This window comes from Xiphophorus couchianus, chromosome 4 (assembly GCF_001444195.1).
Source record: "Xiphophorus couchianus chromosome 4, X_couchianus-1.0, whole genome shotgun sequence".
NCBI classification, from domain to species: Eukaryota; Metazoa; Chordata; class Actinopteri; order Cyprinodontiformes; family Poeciliidae; genus Xiphophorus; species Xiphophorus couchianus.
The window spans coordinates 1,465,552-1,482,900 of NC_040231.1; the positions used below are offsets into that span (position 1 = coordinate 1,465,552).

A 17,349-nucleotide genomic window follows, 5' to 3' on the forward strand; every position below is an offset into this window, starting at 1 on the left:
CACTGATAAACATCTCTAATTAGTCCTCTCCCCGTTTCTCTTCATATAAACGTAACTTCTGGCCATTCGAATGATGATGCTAATTATCGGTTTCTGAAGATACTCCTGGGTTTTTTTCCTAAGTTGTCACATTATTTTCTCACCTCTTTGTGTTCAGATGTGAAGACTTTAATGAGGTGTGACCAACAGGATTCACGTTGCCTCGTTTCCCCGATGAAACACTGAAGAGTGTGAATCATGAGTGGGAGACATGTGGTGTAGTTTTTAATTTTAATGCCAAGTGAAATGTCTGATCGTAAGCAGAGGGGAGGAAGGGGGAAGGTTTTATTTTTTCAGATGGTAAAACTGGAAGGCATTTATTACGTCATACTGTCTGCATGTTTTAATGCATCCCAGCAGTAAAGGATCATAACTTCATGCAAATTTAAATTTTTAAACATGTATTATATTTATTATTGTGTGAACAAACTTATTTGCGTCTAATTTTAATTGTGCTTCTTATTTAATAGAATTATTACATTTGCAAAATTGTGTTTTTTTGTCATCAGTGGAATATTGACAAAGTTTTGAACATTTGTGATGAAATGCAGCTTTTGAAGAGTCTGGGTTTTGTTGGCAGGCTGAGTTCTGGCTGCTAAATAAACACCTGAGACCAGTGAGTAAAACATGATGTGATCAGCTGAAATTAGAGCTCAGCAGCAGAACTGAAACATGGAGCAGCTGAACCACCTGCCAGCTGTTGCCTTTATGAAACACATTGAAAGCTCATGCAGCCACAAAGATGCAGCATCCAGAGTTCATCCTCCGGCTGTGCAGGAGTTGACGTTGATGTTGACGTTGACGCGTGGCCGTTGCCGGCCTTGCTGCAGCTCTGGTTTGGACGGGTTCTGGTCTTTGGGAAGGAAAAATGTTTCATCCTGCTTGTGCAGCCATGGCTGCCTCAGAGCTCTGAGGGAAACCTTGTTTTCCACATGGATGCTGTTTTTCCTTTCACATCTTTTCACTCTTGCTGTGAAACCTAAAAGTACAGAGACACACACACACACACACACGCACACACACACACACACACGCACACACACACACACACACACACACACACACACACACATGAGCAGCTGCCACAGAGACCTGAGAAAAGAGTTTCTGTAAATAAGACAGAGTGTTTGTGTTGGTCTGCGCTGACCCTGAGGTGACCTCCTGAAGCTCCTGAAATCAGCGCGGCGGTGATGATTTGTTGAGTAAAACATGTTTTATGAACACATGTGCTGTGCGCTGCTTCACATGTGAGCTCTGACCGCTCTGTGGTGCTGCTGGACCTCAGCATGAAGTGGAGCCATCCACTCAGAAATCTGCTGAATAATTCAGGCCAGCATGAACTCTCTGCAGAACATGTGACTCCAGCTGCCATCAACTCATGCAGCTGTTTTCTAGATGTTCACAGATGATCAAACCCTTTATAACAGCTTCAGATCTCCGTTGTGTTTTGAGTTGCATAAGCCAACACACCACTTCAGGTTTAGGTTTGTGTCTGTTCTTACACTGTAGAATCCACATGTGCAAAGGATTTCAGGCAAGTCAAAGAAATGACTATTAATTTATCTATTGAGAATTACATTTTAGTAAATCTTACTGCTTGTAGCTGAAGCTGAGCAGACTAAACTATGCAGAGACTCTGTCTGCACTGATGAAAGTGCATTAAACCTCTGACCTTCTCCCTGATCTGTGTGTTGGTTCCTCGGTCTTCCTGCTTGTTCTCTGAAGAACGGCTGAGACTTTAGTAGAAATGGCTGCAGAATAAATCCCATAGCTGATGAAACTCACAGAGCTTCATTTTTAAGATAACTGGTTGCACCTGATTTTATTTAGGAGTTTCAGAATGAAGGGGTTTAATTATAAATACCTGCCACACTTTATAGATATTCTTGTCCTTTCACTTAACAACTGTTTACCTTTATGTGTTGGTCTGTCAGGTAAAACTGATCCAGTCCTCAAGTCTGATAACTTTGTCTTCGTTTCAGTGTCTGGAGTTTTACTGCTGGTTGGTTTATTTAATTTAAAAGAGGTTTATCTTTTTAAAGTGTCGCTTTTTTTCAAGTTTCTAAACTCCAGTTCTGTCCTTCACACTGAGCACTGCTACCTCCTGTTCATTAAAACCTAAAACGTGTCTCTAATGAAGCTATTGTTTGTGTCTGAGTCGGAAACAATAATGGAAAGCGATTTAAATTTACACCTCTGTCTCGACCCGACCGGATCCAGACATCTGGTTCCATCCTCGTCCCGGAGTCTACCCACTTCCTGCCAGGAGATGGGATTATCCAGGCGGCTCGTCCCTCCAGACGCCGCGCTGCAGCACATCCAGCTGGAAACGCTCCTGAATGCCGCTAATCCTCCCACATCCAGGCAGGAAGCCGCCATTGTTGGTTTGTTTCGCTTCGAGCTGAAAGCAGGACCGGCGAGTGGGCCAAGAGGTTCTGTCAGTTACACCCTTAGTGACCCGTCAGTGTGTAAAGTGACCCGTCACTGGCACCGTTCACAGGAACTGGGACTGGGTGGACGTGTTAACTGGTCCTACTGGGCCTCACATTGCAGAAACACTAAATATTACCACGTATTTGTGTCCAGTTTCTAATGAAAATGTCTCATTACACTTGAATAAAACAAAACTGTGACGCTTATTAGGGCCATTATAGAAACAAAGGGAAAACATTTCTGCCAAAAAACTTTGAGATTAATCACAGAAATTTCCTAGAAAGAATTTGGACAAAAAGTTTTAACTTTTGAAACCCAGAAATTTCTACAATTTTATTTTCTAGAAATTTACATGGGAAATGTTGTAAGTGAAATAATCAGTGGAACTAGAATTTTTTTATTAATATTAAGGAATTACTGATTTAAAAGAAGCTCAATTATCCTTCTGAAAAGTTACTTCTTAGATAGTTTTGTCTTAATCAAAGCGAACTAAGACAGAAATTAAGCACAAATACTTGGTATGATTTTGTATTTTTGTTCTGTGAATACAGAGTTTTGTGGAAAGGTTTTTGCTCCCTTACAGATTTCTTCAAATTTTCATTCCTGTTTATTTTAGCTGAATAATTAATATTGAATTATTGGTGTTCCTTGTTATGCTTTCTCCTTCGGGTCGCTGTCAGAAATGCATGCGGTTCAACCCGGACGCGACGGTCTGGATCGCCAAACAGCGCATCCTGTGTTCGCTCAATCAGACCCTGAAGGACGTCCTGAACTACGGACTCTTCCAGCCGGCGAGCAACGGGAGGGACGGCAAGTTCCTGGACGAAGAGCGCCTCCTCCGAGAATACCCGCAGCCAATCAGCAAGGGCGTCCCCTGCCTGGAGGTCAGCCGCCCGTCCAATCAGAGCTTTGATGGTGGTTGAATTTGTAAACCAGTTATTTTATGGACTCTTGGTTTGATGAGGAGTTTGGTTGGTAAAGTTTCTTTATGGTATTTCAAAACAAGATGTTTCCTCTGAGAATCTCAGTCGGATTTCAAAGTAATTTGCTGATAATTTCTAACTTAAACAGCTGAAACTATATAATAGTCCAGAGAAATACAGATGAAGGCCTTTTGTGGCAGTTTGCTGCGTTTCATTGACTGTCTGGCTCTGATGTCAGAGATGAAAGCAGAAATAATGATCATATTCCACTTCCTCTGCAGGTCAGATCACTGTTTCTTCTCCTGTTTGTTAGAAAGGGTCTGCTACACCAATCAGATTCTCTCTGAGTAAAAACTTTACTAAAGCAGTGAGTGGTTAACAAAAGTCAAAATTAAAACAAAAGTTAATAAAAAATAAAAATCTGATTAAAAAACACTTAGTTTCCGTAACTTATTTAGATTTTTCTTCTGTTTGTAGGAGCAAAAAACAGAATAAAAATTATTCCTACATTAAAACACTTTCTCATAACATTTTGAGTTTGATACAGTATCTATACTTGCTCTGCATCACTCAAAGGTTGTCGACTCACTGCTTAATGCAATAAAATGCATAATTGTCACCAATTATGCATGAGGTGTAATGGTTAGATGGGACCGCAGAACAACTTTAAGAAACACTTTCTTTTGATAACGAACCCGTAGAGGGACTGGCCACGCCCCTTTGGTTCCACAGTCCCAGCCTCATGTTGTGAAAACACACTTTGTGTTTTTACTGGTTGAGTTATACGACAGGAATGATCTGTGGAGGCGGTGTGTGGTTCTGTGGCTGTTACTGGGATCTAACTGGACCTGAAGATGAATATTAAACCTCAAAACTCAAAGCATGAAAAGAACATCTGAGGGTTTATCACTGAGACTTTGCTTAGATCCCAAATCTTTTGATTTTAATGAACATAATCTGGGTTTTCCTGACGTGTTTCTTTACAAAAATATATTACAGATCCTTCTGGGTGAGACGGTAACAACAGAATAGATTATTATGTAGATTAAAACAGATGGAGAGAAGATGGAAGGATGAAGGGAAGCAGTAGAGGTCTGCAGTTTGACAATCATCTCTCATCTGGTAATGTTATACGTTTTCTTTCATAAATCGATAAAATGAAAGTCCTAATTTTCAGAAACTCCTCAGAGTTTTGTTCCTTATGAATTATTAAAACCACCAAAGCGTTTGTGTCATCTGGTTGGGGTGAATCAGTGGAAATGTTGCAGCGTGGAGCGTTTCCCAGCTCAGCTCACATCTTATCTCACTTCAGCTGCGTTGGGCTGATCCAGATTATCCACACAGAGCAGCTTCACTGATAGCAGCTTCACCGATAGCAGCTTCACCGATAGCAGCTTCACCGATAGCAGCTTCACCGATAGCAGCTTCCTCATCATCCACAGTTCAGGTCTGTTTTACCTGCTTGTCCTCAGAGCGGCTGGAGTCCGTTAGCTGATTGCTTTTAATCAAGCCGGAGAACATTTGAGTTTCAGATTCCCTCAGCAGCAGCAGGAAAATCTTTTATTTGATTATTACCCCCCGTTACATCTGTAATATTCATCAGACAGATTTGACATTTAATATGATCCTAATCTAACATCCTTTTATCTGAGTGGTGCTGACGTCTGAACCCAAATTCAAGTCAGTTTATTTTTATTCTACCAGGACAGAATTTTATTGCTTTGCATGTTTAAGGTAGGACTGCTGACATTTTCTGGAAATTTATCATAACTTCCCTTTAAAGAGTATTTGTCAAAGACACTTGAAGTTTTTGAAATTATTTTCAAAACTGCACAAAAAAGATTTACAGCGTGAAATCTGGAAAATAATTTCAAAAGCTCACAAAAGGTTAGATCATTTCAGCCCCAAACTGATAATCTCTGTTCCTAAAACCAGATTGCTAATCCCAAACTAGCTGCCTTTTACTTCCTGTCTGTTTTGTGAAAGATCTCTGCAGATGGAGAAATCACACATCAGTCATGCAAAGTGCAATATTTCTCAATTATTTACAGGATCGGCAGCAGATAAGCAGCAGCACAAACATTTGTCTCTAATTTTCTCAAATGAGGAATCGGTTTGAGTACAAAACGTTTCCAGAACCGTTTCCAGAACCCAGTACTCACAGAGATTAGGAACCACAGCCACTCCAGAGCTCAATACCGCAAACACTTGGAATCTCCTCTAAATGTGCTTATAACTGCCCATCTAATACTTTAAACACCAAATATATTTTAATATCCATTATTACACCGAGTGGAACCGTCTCAGCTCCTCCTTTACATCCTTGGTTTTTCACGACAGTCAATCATCTCCAAGGAAAAATATGGACTGACTGGTTTACAAATGCCAGCCATTATCTTGTCATGCAGCTTTGTGTATTTCAGCCCAAGCTGCATCTTATTTCAAATACTTTAGATATGGTTTATGAAAAAATGTGCAAATACACAAATTCTCCTCGAACAATTTGGAGTTACGTTCCACAGAAAACCTACAAATTCTGAAACGCAAACAGGTGGAGCTGATCTGTACCGTCTTTAATCAACTATGACTGATGGATGTGCAGTTCCACTCCAGATCAGCAGGGGGTGATGTAGCGCCACCTGCTGTTTTTATTCATTATGCTTGGGTTGTTAGCTTAGTCCCAAATTGGCTCTTTGCACCTGCCGCGCTGACGTCACAACCGCATGCGCAAATGCGGCTCTCTTTTTCCGCTTTGAGTTACATGACAGCTAGAAAAGACAAAGTCTTATTTCAGACGCAAATAAAACAATACTATGAACATTGCTGTCTTCCTAATATAATGGGCTTTTACGTTTTCAAGGATTTCCAAACGATCCTGAATTAAGAAGATGGTGGCTTGTAAATATTCGTAGCTACCAGTTAAAGCTAACGCCGCACAGCAAAGTTTACAGCCTTCACTTCACTCCGGATCAACTTCTTCAGCCTGAAGCAGAAGGTAAAGGAGCCTCCTGTGTTATTTCCATGGAATCACTTCTGTATTCAGCCTGAACGAGTTTATGGGAACCAGAGAGCAGACCAGAACCAGACAGCCGAGCAACTGACCCGCCTGGACACACTGCTGGAAACACCGTCCTGCTTCACAAGAATCATGCTAAACTAATAAAGCAAAATAACATGGAGACCTTAAGGAACACGGCCATATTTTTCTAAAAGCAACAACTGAACCTGAACAGTCAGCTGAACTAGAACTCTGACACCAGAGCTGCTCTACTGTTAAGTTATGGGCTTGTTGTTCCTCAGGCTGCAGAAGCAAAAAGCCTGAACCATAAAATCCCCGTTACTTGGTCTCTGACACTAACGACAATAAACCACGTAATATACTTGAAAACAAGGTAAAAACATTGTCCGTTAGAATGGATGAAAAATGTTTAGATACTTAAATAGCACATTTTTACAAGAAAAATGTCTAGCATAAGCTAAAGCTAATGTTAGCCACAAAGTTTAAAGTAAAACTCACCTTCGTATCTGTGAACTTATAACGAGGCGAACATCATAAAACCTTTTCTCCAGCTTATTGTCGGGGCTTCGGATCGATGTTCATCATTAACTGTTACCTTGGACAAGCCCTGCTAACACCCAGTGGAAAGAGACTTTTTCAATAGATCGGAAACGAACGCGGAAGCTGAGGAGCAAAGAGCCCATTCATGATGTTTGTTGTAACAGGATACCAGAGATTAATGTTCCAGACAAATTACACAGGAGTCAAATGATGAGTTATTAAACAGTGAAACATAAATCAATTTACCTCTGAAATCTGAAGTTGGATTTGACCCAGAACCACATCGGGTCAGAACCGATGACCCACCCAAAGGGGAGACTTGATGGTAAGAAGAAGAAGCTTTAAATCAATGAGGTGTTTAGCAGTAAAGCTGCTGGTGGAGAAGAGAGCTCGGCTCAACTTCAGGCGACTAAAGAGCAGAGAATCAGCAGAACCAGTTTAGACTGATGTGGAAATCCACCTGAGCTCTTCACTGGAGGAACGGGAGAGATTACTAAACTCTGAGCAGGAAGATAAAAATCACTGGACTTACCCAAAACGATTTCTCATACAGCCAGTACGTTTCAGATGCAGAGCAGTTTAGAAACTGTCTTTATATGTTAGAGATGTCGTCGTTTAGCATGTTTTCTCGTGTCAGTCAGTGGAGTGATGCTGATTTCTACAGATGAGAAATTTCCACTTCTAATTTGAGGGAAGGTTATTTACTGCAGATTAGTGACCATGAACACAGATGTTGAAGATGTTTAACCATTTTTATCCTCCAACAGTTTCGCTACAAGAGCAGAGTCTACAGACAGCCCAACATCGATGAGAAGCAGATTGCCAAACTTCACACCAAGGTACGGATGGACATTAGAGACCTTCACTGTGTTTCTGCAAAAGTCGTGTTTTTAAAGTTTGCTGCCATCATGAGAGTCAGCAGCGACTGTCAGCTGAAGGTTGAGAGGTAGATAAATTAATTAATGTTGCCCCAGACAGAGATGTTTACTGCAACTTCGTTTTGGAGGAAAAACAAAAACAGCATGCATCTTTTTTCACTTACTGCAAATTATCTTTTCATTTTTACACCCTGCAATTAAATTAGCTGTTGCTAAGTTAGGTTGCTATGCACATTATGGTTTGTTCTGAGAAAAATAAAACAAAGTGTTCTGAATAATAAAAAGATTTGTAACATCCCAAATTACACTCATCATTTACATCAGAAAGATGAAGAACTGTGAACTGGTTCCACTGGTTCCACTGGAGGGGACCTGACACCCGAAATATCTGCCTCTCTTTCTGCTTTTAGAACATTTAGGATCCATCAGAACTATTTAAAGTTCATACACATTATTGATTAGTCAAGCCTTTAAGATGCCCAGAGCTCCAGCACAACAGAGACGTCTTTGTATTTTATTCTGTTAAACACAAATTATCGCCGTTGCTTCTCCACCGTCGGCCATGTTTGTTTACTCTGATTTGGTGTTTTGTGACATTTCCTGTCTGACATCTCAGTGTTGGTGAGTGAAATTGGTTTGTGTTATATGTTGCTAAAACTGTGATAATGATATTGTTTTGATATTAATACATATTGTGGACATGTCCAGCTGCGACCGCGTTGCTCTGGCAGTGGAAGGGAAAGTGAAGCCAAGGAAATATTTTACTAGCCAGTTCTGGTGTTTCCAATACAAACGTCTCAAAGCTTTGTTATATTCCGCTAATGTCTACAATCCACAATTTGTCAATTTCAGTTTGAAATGAAATAAGAAACGCAGTTAAAATCACATGTGAATAAGTTTGTTCACATGATAAGTCATTAAAAACACGCAGCGCCGTCTTCCTCCTACCACTTCCTGTCGTCTTCCTCATGGTTTGTGCCAGCAGTAACATCTGGATGATGATCATGTGACTCATGTGATGCAAAAAAATGTTTCCATTAAAGTTTTGCAAAATAAACCAAAGAAACCACATCATCATAGCGCCAAAACTTTATACAGAAAATGATTTTTTTCATAATTGGCATGTCCCCAGTCAGAAAATTTATTTTCAAAATGTCAAATTATGCAATTATCTGGTCAACGCAGGGACAGCTAATGTGCTTCTGAAGGGTCCAGTCTTACTGGAATTAGTTATTGATCCATCTGATTTGATTAGTCAGGCTTAGTGAAAAATCTGTTCATCATCAGCATAACAATAGATATTTACTTCATACCAGTCAATATTTTTAATATTCCTGGATTAAAGGCAATAAGACCAAACACTGAGGCCTGTGGAACTCCTTAATAAACCGATTCATTATTAACATGAAGAAGTTGGAATCTTAAATACGAGCTGAAGGTTCGGCTGTTCCCGGCCCTCTGTGGACTCTGCTGCCCCCTGCTGGTGCGAAGAGCTAGCACGAGCAGCCAGACAGAGAAAGATCTCCCACTTCCTCCCACTTCAGTCTGACAGACTCTGGAAAGTGCAATCTGAACACCTCAGACAAATCTGTTCACACCGAACGCGCTGCCAGAATAACACATAAAGAATCACAGATTACAGTTTCTATGTAAAATCTTCCCTGTTTGGTTGGATTCAGACTCTTTGGGTTCGTTTCTGGTCATTCAAACTTCCTAACAGGGAATGAAATAAGGAGAACAGTTCTTATCCATCTCTCCTGTCCTCTTTTTTTATAATTATTTGGAAAAACGCTCTTTTTCCTGGCAGATGAACAGCAGACTCCGTTCCTCCTATATGAATTGAAATGAGTTTCCAGCCTCCTGGTTGTTTGGTTCCAGCTCTGGGCTGCTGTCCTGCAGCCACTGTAATCTTCTTGTGCAGCCAAAGCATAAATGTCTGTGGCAGCTCTCTCCTACAGGACCTGGTAAAACCGTCTGACAGCAGCTCTAATTTCACATCCGACTGCAGGGAAGAGAGACGGGAAGGAACACAACCAGAGAGGAAAATGAAAAACGCAAGAGGAGGAAGATGCTCATAAATATGGAACAGGGACATAAATACATACAGTCAAGTTTAAAAATGTTATTAATGTAAAGAAGTGTTTCTCTGGGATATTTCTGGTTCTAAAAGGTGATATTTTAGCTCAACATTTCCAGGAGCTAATCCTGTTGCTTTGCTGTGAGGTAGAAAGAGAAGCAGCAGATCAATGTCCAGACTGGCTCCCTGTTTGAGGACACAGGCAGGGAGGAGACGACACTTTCCTCCTCATTCTGATTCATCAGACCTGCAGAGACACTCAGGGGACCGGCTGGACCGGGGACATTAAATAAAACACGGGACACACTGGGGGCCGAGAACATGATCCGTTGACATTTCCAGATATTGAACCGCTGGTGAGTCACTGCAGCCGTCAGTCTGACGAAAACTGAGTCACTTCGGATGATTTTCTGCTTTCAGTGCAGCTGATGATAAAATAATCAGTATTTACTCAGAGCTTTGTCAGCCAGCTACAACATTCAGGCAACGTGTTAGCTCAATACGCTAAGTAGCGCCAGCAGTGCCTCAGGAAGTTTAGCAGTAAATAAAAATAGGTGTTTAATTATTTTAAAATCTTAGTATTCCTGGGTATGAATAGTTCTAGTTGGAGTGTGAAACTTTTATAAAATATGTTTTTCAACACTGTCACCATCAGTGTTGTATAGTAACGAAGTAAAAATACTTCACTACTTTACTTAAGTATATTTTGGAGTACTTCATACTTTCCTCAAGTATGAAAATTTTTGATGACTTTCACTTTTACTTCACTATATTTCCGAACTTAATTGCGTACTTTGACTCCGATACATTTTCAATGTGTGGTTTAGTTACTCGTTACAAAAAGGCGAGAGAGAGAAACGCAAGTGTTTTGACCCCACCTACTGATTGACTGCAACAAACTCGGTAGCCTGCTTGCCTGGGCTTGTTCGTCACCAATAGGATACACCTGTTTCGTGTCCCCCATTAAACACAAAGCAAGTCTCGCAATCAGCAGCAGTCACATGGAGGAGGAGACGGAGACCACAACGACTGCAACTACGTCGGACACGGCTTCAGGGGAACCACCAGCTGGTGATGAGAGCCCATGGCCTTATTAAACACAATACACTCTTTCGTGGGTGTTAAAGATTCGTCGTACCGCATGCAGTTTATGTTATTCCTGCCCGAAGATGTGGAAATTCTATCTTACAAAAACTCCCCGTCCAACTTGAAGAAACACATCGAGGTAACGTCTTATGAAATGGTTATAATCCTCCTGTTTCAGTAACTATAGCTTGGTCACTAGACACTACTGTATTGTGAAACGTTGACCATAAATGAACTTTGTTTGGCATTGTTTCAGTTCCATACGTGGTGTATTTAGCTGAGCCCTAATGTTGACTGTATCAGGCTACCTAGACTCCTCTGTTCAAGGGGGACAGAAGCCATAGCGATAGCATTTTAGACTGAATTTAACGAATATAGGAAAGGCATGCAAGTTCAAAACCATTAACATGTGCTACTCTTTAAAACTGGAACAATCTATTAGCAGGTTTAATTTTGCCTGCACTTGGTTGTGTACATTATTTTAAGTGTATTTGACAAGTGTTAATTAGGTTAGGTTCTTAGGTTATTTCCAGCAAACAGGATGGTGTATCGGTCAGGATACAGGAAGGAGGACATGAGATCAAACTTGACTTAGATGCGAACTGGTTTATTCGTGGTGATGCTCAGTGTTGCCAGCAGTCTGTAATAACAAATAAATTGCCATTAGGCTAATGTATTACAGGAACAGAGGTTCCACTGATACAAACTCAAACAAAATATCTAATAAGAAATAAACTCAACCATCCACATTTGCATGTAAATCCACAACATACACAAATAACTCAATTCACGTAAAGGTTACATCAGTAGGCGCAACTTCGGTGAAAAAGACACGAACACAGACAGCCCTTTGGCTCGATTTAACATAAGAGGCACTTTGGCGCCATCATGTGGCCAGATAAAATCCCTACACAACAGCGGCAGCGCATGCCTTTAATTACTATATCTGCCGCAATAACTCAATTGAAAGCAATAACAGTTGCTGGCCGAAATGCAATTACAAATAATAAGATTTAAGGTAAACCTATGAATGCTGAGCAGGCTCAACTGAGTTCCCAGCGCTCAGAACGCCCCACAACATCGCATACCTGTTCTCCCGTAGTTTACACATATAACAAACTGAATCTAGAGTAAACAAACAGCACGCTAAATGCGGTAACTTACTTTCCGTCATCAACTTAACACTCGGAGCATCACTTCTCAAGGCTACACCATGAATGCGGTCTCACATGCTGAGAACGCAGCAAACTGACCCGGAAGTATATTAAATTGCTCCCATGAGCAGAGCGCAGCACTAAACTCCGACTTACGTCACTTCCTAGGATACTCTCTAAACCAACATTACAAAATAAAATACAGAAATATCAGCGCCTTTTATACAGCCGCCCCCAAATGTGGTTACACATTTGCTAAACATAAAAGGCTTTATCAAGTCTTGGGGGGCTTCTGGCTGTTCTCCTCAGTGTCCTTTCCTTCAGCTGGCACAGCTGGTAAAACAACCAACCGAGCAACTGGTCTAGTGTAGACATGTTCACCAACTTTCACATCCGCTGATCTGATAAGTCCATTATCACTGCGGTGAATCTTGATCACATGACCTATTGGCCATAAGGCGCGGGGCAGCTGGGGATCCACAATCATAACGATTGCTTTCTGCAGAAGTGCCGGAGGGTTTGATTGCCATTTGTGTCTTGTCTGTAAGCCAGGAAGGTATTCTCTGATGAATCTTGCCCAGAAGTGATCAGCAAGAATCTGTGAGTGCCGCCAACGTCTTCGACTGAGGTTTTCTATCTCTGGGTAGACCACCTGGGGTAGGGATCCATCAGGCCGCCCCATGAGGAGACTATTTGGAGTCACAGGGTCCGCGTCTGCCACGTCAGATGATACATATCCCAAAGGCTTTGAGTTCAGTATCGATTCCACCTCCAGAAGAACTGTAAGAAGTACCTCCTCCTGTAGAGGTTGGGAACCCACACAGCTTCGGAGAGCTGCCTTCACTGAACGAACCTCTCGCTCCCACACTCCGCCAAAATGTGGAGCTGCTGGGGGATTAAACTGAAATTTAATCTTCTGGGAGGCTAGCTGCCCCTGCAGCGTCTCTGACATGTTGACAAAGGCTTCTCTGAGTTCCCGATCTCCTCCCTTAAAATTGGTCCCACAATCAGACCATAGCTCTGCAGGCTTTCCCCTTCGGGCGATAAATCGTCTCAGGGTCATAAGGAAAGCATCTGCATCCAGGCTACTTAGGAGATCCAAGTGCACTGCCCTCGTTGTCAGACACTTGTAAATGATACCCCAGCGTTTCTCCTGCCGTCTTCCTATTTTCACAATCATGGGCCCAAAGCAGTCAACACCAGTGGAGTAAAAGGCGGGCTTGTACAACCTAAGCCGAGCGGCAGGAAGGTCAGCCATCCTCGGAATTGAGGGTTGCGCCCTCCAACGCTGGCACTCAGGACAGGTGCGCTGGTATTTGCGTATTGCTTCTCTTCCACGCAGTATCCAGTAAGATCTCCGTAACTCTGCAAAAACCCGTTCAGGGCCTGGATGATGGAGATCAATGTCGTATTTCTGGATGAGAAGACGTGTGAAGGGGTGAGTAGGATCCAGGACAATAGGATGCAGTGTCGATCCGTCAAGACCTCCTAGACGTCGTAATCGACCTCCTACTCTGATAAGGCCTGCTGAGGTATCCAGTTCAGGTGCCAAGGTGAGTAAGCGACTTCTGGATGAAACAGATTTTGCTTCGGCAAGTAAACGACATTCCTCTGGAAATGACTCCTGTTGAGCTCGCCTAAGGAGAGCCTGTTCTGCAGCCTGATATTCCTCAGCACGAGGTGAAGTTGAGAGCGTTTGTCCTTGAAGTTCCTTAACAGAAGCATCCAAGAGCTCCTGCCATGTCTTGTACTCCATTTCATCCCGACAGATAGGTGCGGAGGTGGTTACTGTTCCACAGAAGACAGCCTTTCGGAGCTCTGATTCCTCACAGAAGGGCTCAGAGTTAGGCTTTTCTGGCCATGTGTCGGGACTGTGGAGCAGAAAGGGGGGTCCATCTGACCATCTGTTTGGCACTTTGAGTTCTGCCAGAGCCTTTCCCCTTGTCAGGTCATCCGCTGGATTACTTTCGGAGTCTACATAGCGCCAGGTACAGTTTTCTGTCAACTCCTGTATCTCAGCTATCCTGGCTCCTACAAAGATTTTATAGCGACAGGACTGCGAGCTCAACCAGTCGAGGACAGTTGTCGAGTCTGACCACAGAATTATCCTTCTGATAGTCGAGGTGAGTTCTTTCCTCAGGATACTGCCCAACTGTGCTGCCACCAAGGCTCCACAGAGCTCTAGGCGAGGGATAGAGAGGGTCCGTTTTGGAGCTACACGGGAACGAGCTAGGATGAAGGTGAGATGAACCTGACCGCCGCACTCTTCAGTCCTCATATAAGCTACAGCTCCATAGGCTTTCTCAGATGCATCTGCGAAGATGTGCACTTCACGGATGTCCTCTTCTAAGTTGGTTTGGGTAGGAGCATAAGCGCGTGGGAAGGTAAGCTGAGGTAGAAACTTAAGCTCTGCCTCCCAGTCATTCCAAGCTTGAAGGAGTGTGGATGGAAGGTTTGAGTCATCCCAACCATGCTTCTTATCCCACAACTGCCTAAGGAGGAGCTTGGCCCGAGTAGTGAAAGGTAACAGGTAGCCTAAAGGGTCATACTGTGTCGCTAGAACTCTATAGATGTTTCGAAGGGTTGGCATGTCATAGGTCACAGGTCTGTACTTATAGCCCAAAGAGTCTGTATTCCAGTCCCAACTGAGCCCAAGTGTCGTCTCTGAAGAGTTGGATTTGTCTTCTGCTAACCACAGATCCAGGCTTTGAGATCTCGCTTCAGGGGGCAAATGACTCACAACACTGGGGTCGTTGCAAGCCCACTGACGTAACTCAAAGCCGGCTGATTTCAGTAGTTCTCTCAGTCGGTCTACAAGGATTTTGGCTTCTTCAGGTGAACTAACACTTTGTAGACAGTTGTCTACGTAGAAACACTTCTCAATGGAGAATCTTAGGTAGTCATCGGGCTGGGTGTGTTCTGTCACATGACGCTGTAGAGCGAATGTTGCACAGCAGGGGCTTGAGGTTGTCCCAAAGGGCAGGACCTGCCACTCAAAGATTTTAGGAGGTTCATCCACCTTCAAATCCCGCCAAAGGAACTTCAACAGGGGGCGATCCTCCGGGAGGAGAAGTACTTGATGGAACATCCCCTTGATATCGCCACTCACAGCTATGGGATATTCACGGAACCTAATTAGGACTCCCAGTAAAGGGGCTCCAAGTGTGGGACCAGGCAGTAGAAACTGATTCAGGGACTGTCCAAGGTATTTATGAGAGCAGTTGAAAACTAGGCGATTCTTCTCATTATGACTGACGAGATGATGGGGAATGTACCAGCTCCCCTTTGATGAGGTGTTTTGTGTTACTTCTTTTACAGCCCCAGAATGAATCAGCTTCTGTATTTCTGCTCTGTAAGCATCAGCCTGGTGGGAATCCTTTAGTAGGCGTTTCTCTGTGCTTCGAAGCATGGCCATGACAGATTCCTTTGGTGCATTCAGTTGTGGCATCTGTGCATGACGGAGGAGAGGTGTGGCATACCTCAGCACGCCATCCACCATTATGCGAATCGTTTTAGCTTCGAGTAGAGCCACAGCTTGAAGATCCTGCTTTGACCGGGTCACTTCCTTTTCAGATGTGTAAGGCACTGCATCCATCTGCCAGAGCCGCTCTACATGCTTAAATAACTCATCCGATTGGGAGGACGTGTATAAGCTTAGGGCAGGCTGGGTTGGCCGCCCCATCAGAAGACTTGGTCCCTGAAGGGTCCACCCCAGCCGAGTATGGACAGCTGCTGGACTGCCAGGTGGGCCAAGCCGAACCGGTTCTATGGGGGTTATCAGGTGCGGCTGGTCTGAACCAATAAGGAGCAGTGGTTCGACTCGCTTCAACGCCGGCACTGGGATCCCTTGCAGGTGTTTATACTTCCTCTGCAGCTGATCAACAGGATATGTATGATGAGCTAAGTTGAGGCTGTCAGCTGTAAATGCTCCCTCAATCTTGTGTTGCAACCCAGGATTGGTAGCTGCAGAGACACTGAAAGATATGTTACGTCCATGTAGCATCTGAATATCGTAACGGACGGTGTGTAAAGGAAGATCCTCGGGGATGCCCACCAGACCAAGGATTTTTGCAGCAGCCGGGAGCAACATGGTTCGCTCTGAACCGTCATCCAGGATTGCAAAGGTATCTAGAGTGTGTTGCCCATAACTTAGAACCACAGGTACAATCTTGAGCAGAACACGATGGCCGACCCCATGTCGATCTAAGTAGAGGGAACCTGACGCTGAATTGGTAAGGCAACTTTCTTCCTTTGCAGAGACACCCATGTCGTATCTTTCAGTTCTGACATTTACCTCATGAAGAGCCAGCAGGTGTTTTCCTTGGCAAAGACTGCAGGGTTTCTTCAGTGTGCATTGAGCCGCTAGATGATTTCGGGCACAACGCCAGCATCGTTTGTTGACTTGAATCCAATTCTTTATTTCTTCTTTGGAGAGCTTAGCCACACCATCACATTGACTGAAATAATGTTCTGTGCTCTCACAGTAAGCACAATAGGCTTTGCTCTTATACTTCCCTCCAACTCGACTCTCCTTTGGTAACTGGGAAGTGTGTTCTGAGGGTCCTTTCGCATTATGTAGGACTGTTACAGTCTGTTTGAAGGGATGGGCATCCGCTTTTCTGCAGGTCCGTTCTCTGCTACCCTCCCCACCAGCTTGGCTATCGAACCCTTGACACCATGACTCCTGGCGAAGCCATTCAGATAAGTCATGAAGGGTGTAGGTGGTGCCAGGCTGTTTGAACTGATGTCGACGAAAGTCAGCTCTTTGCTCTGGAGGGAGCTTGCTTATCAGACGGGCAACGTGAGAGCCACAATTCAGTTCCACTTCTCCCTCAAGTCCTAGTGTTTGCAACAGACCAACTAGTGACTGCACCTGGAGAGAGAACCTTTGGAAAGCTACTATATCACCTCTCCTTATTTCTGGGCCATCTAGGACACTTGCAATTTTCCTTAAAGCAAGCTGATGAGGTTGTCCAAATTTATCATGGAGGGCAGCCATGGTATCAGAATAAGGCTTTGGTGAATTCAGGTAAGCATCAGCTATTAGTCGAGCTTCATCAAACTTAAGATGGTCCACAAGTATTTGATACTTAAAGAGCTCGGTTGCGTCACGAGGGAGTAGGTTCTCCAGGGCCATTCGGAGCCTGGCAAACTCAGTAGGATCTGAATGAATGAACTTCGGGATTGTTGGTTTGGGCCC

General features: G+C 43.3%; 1 protein-coding gene across 7 annotated transcripts in view; it reads left to right on the top strand.

Moving 5' to 3' along the window:
* LOC114143663 (SH3 and multiple ankyrin repeat domains protein 2) overlaps positions 1-17,349 on the top strand; it is a 187,670-nt gene that overhangs the window by 53,017 nt on the left and 117,304 nt on the right. For all 7 annotated transcript variants that reach the window (XM_028015920.1, XM_028015922.1, XM_028015924.1 and 4 more), the window contains exons 4-5: positions 3,153-3,356; positions 7,722-7,793. In XM_028015920.1, the coding sequence (XP_027871721.1) occupies positions 3,153-3,356; positions 7,722-7,793 (276 nt within the window). The remainder of the gene's footprint in view (positions 1-3,152; positions 3,357-7,721; positions 7,794-17,349) is intronic.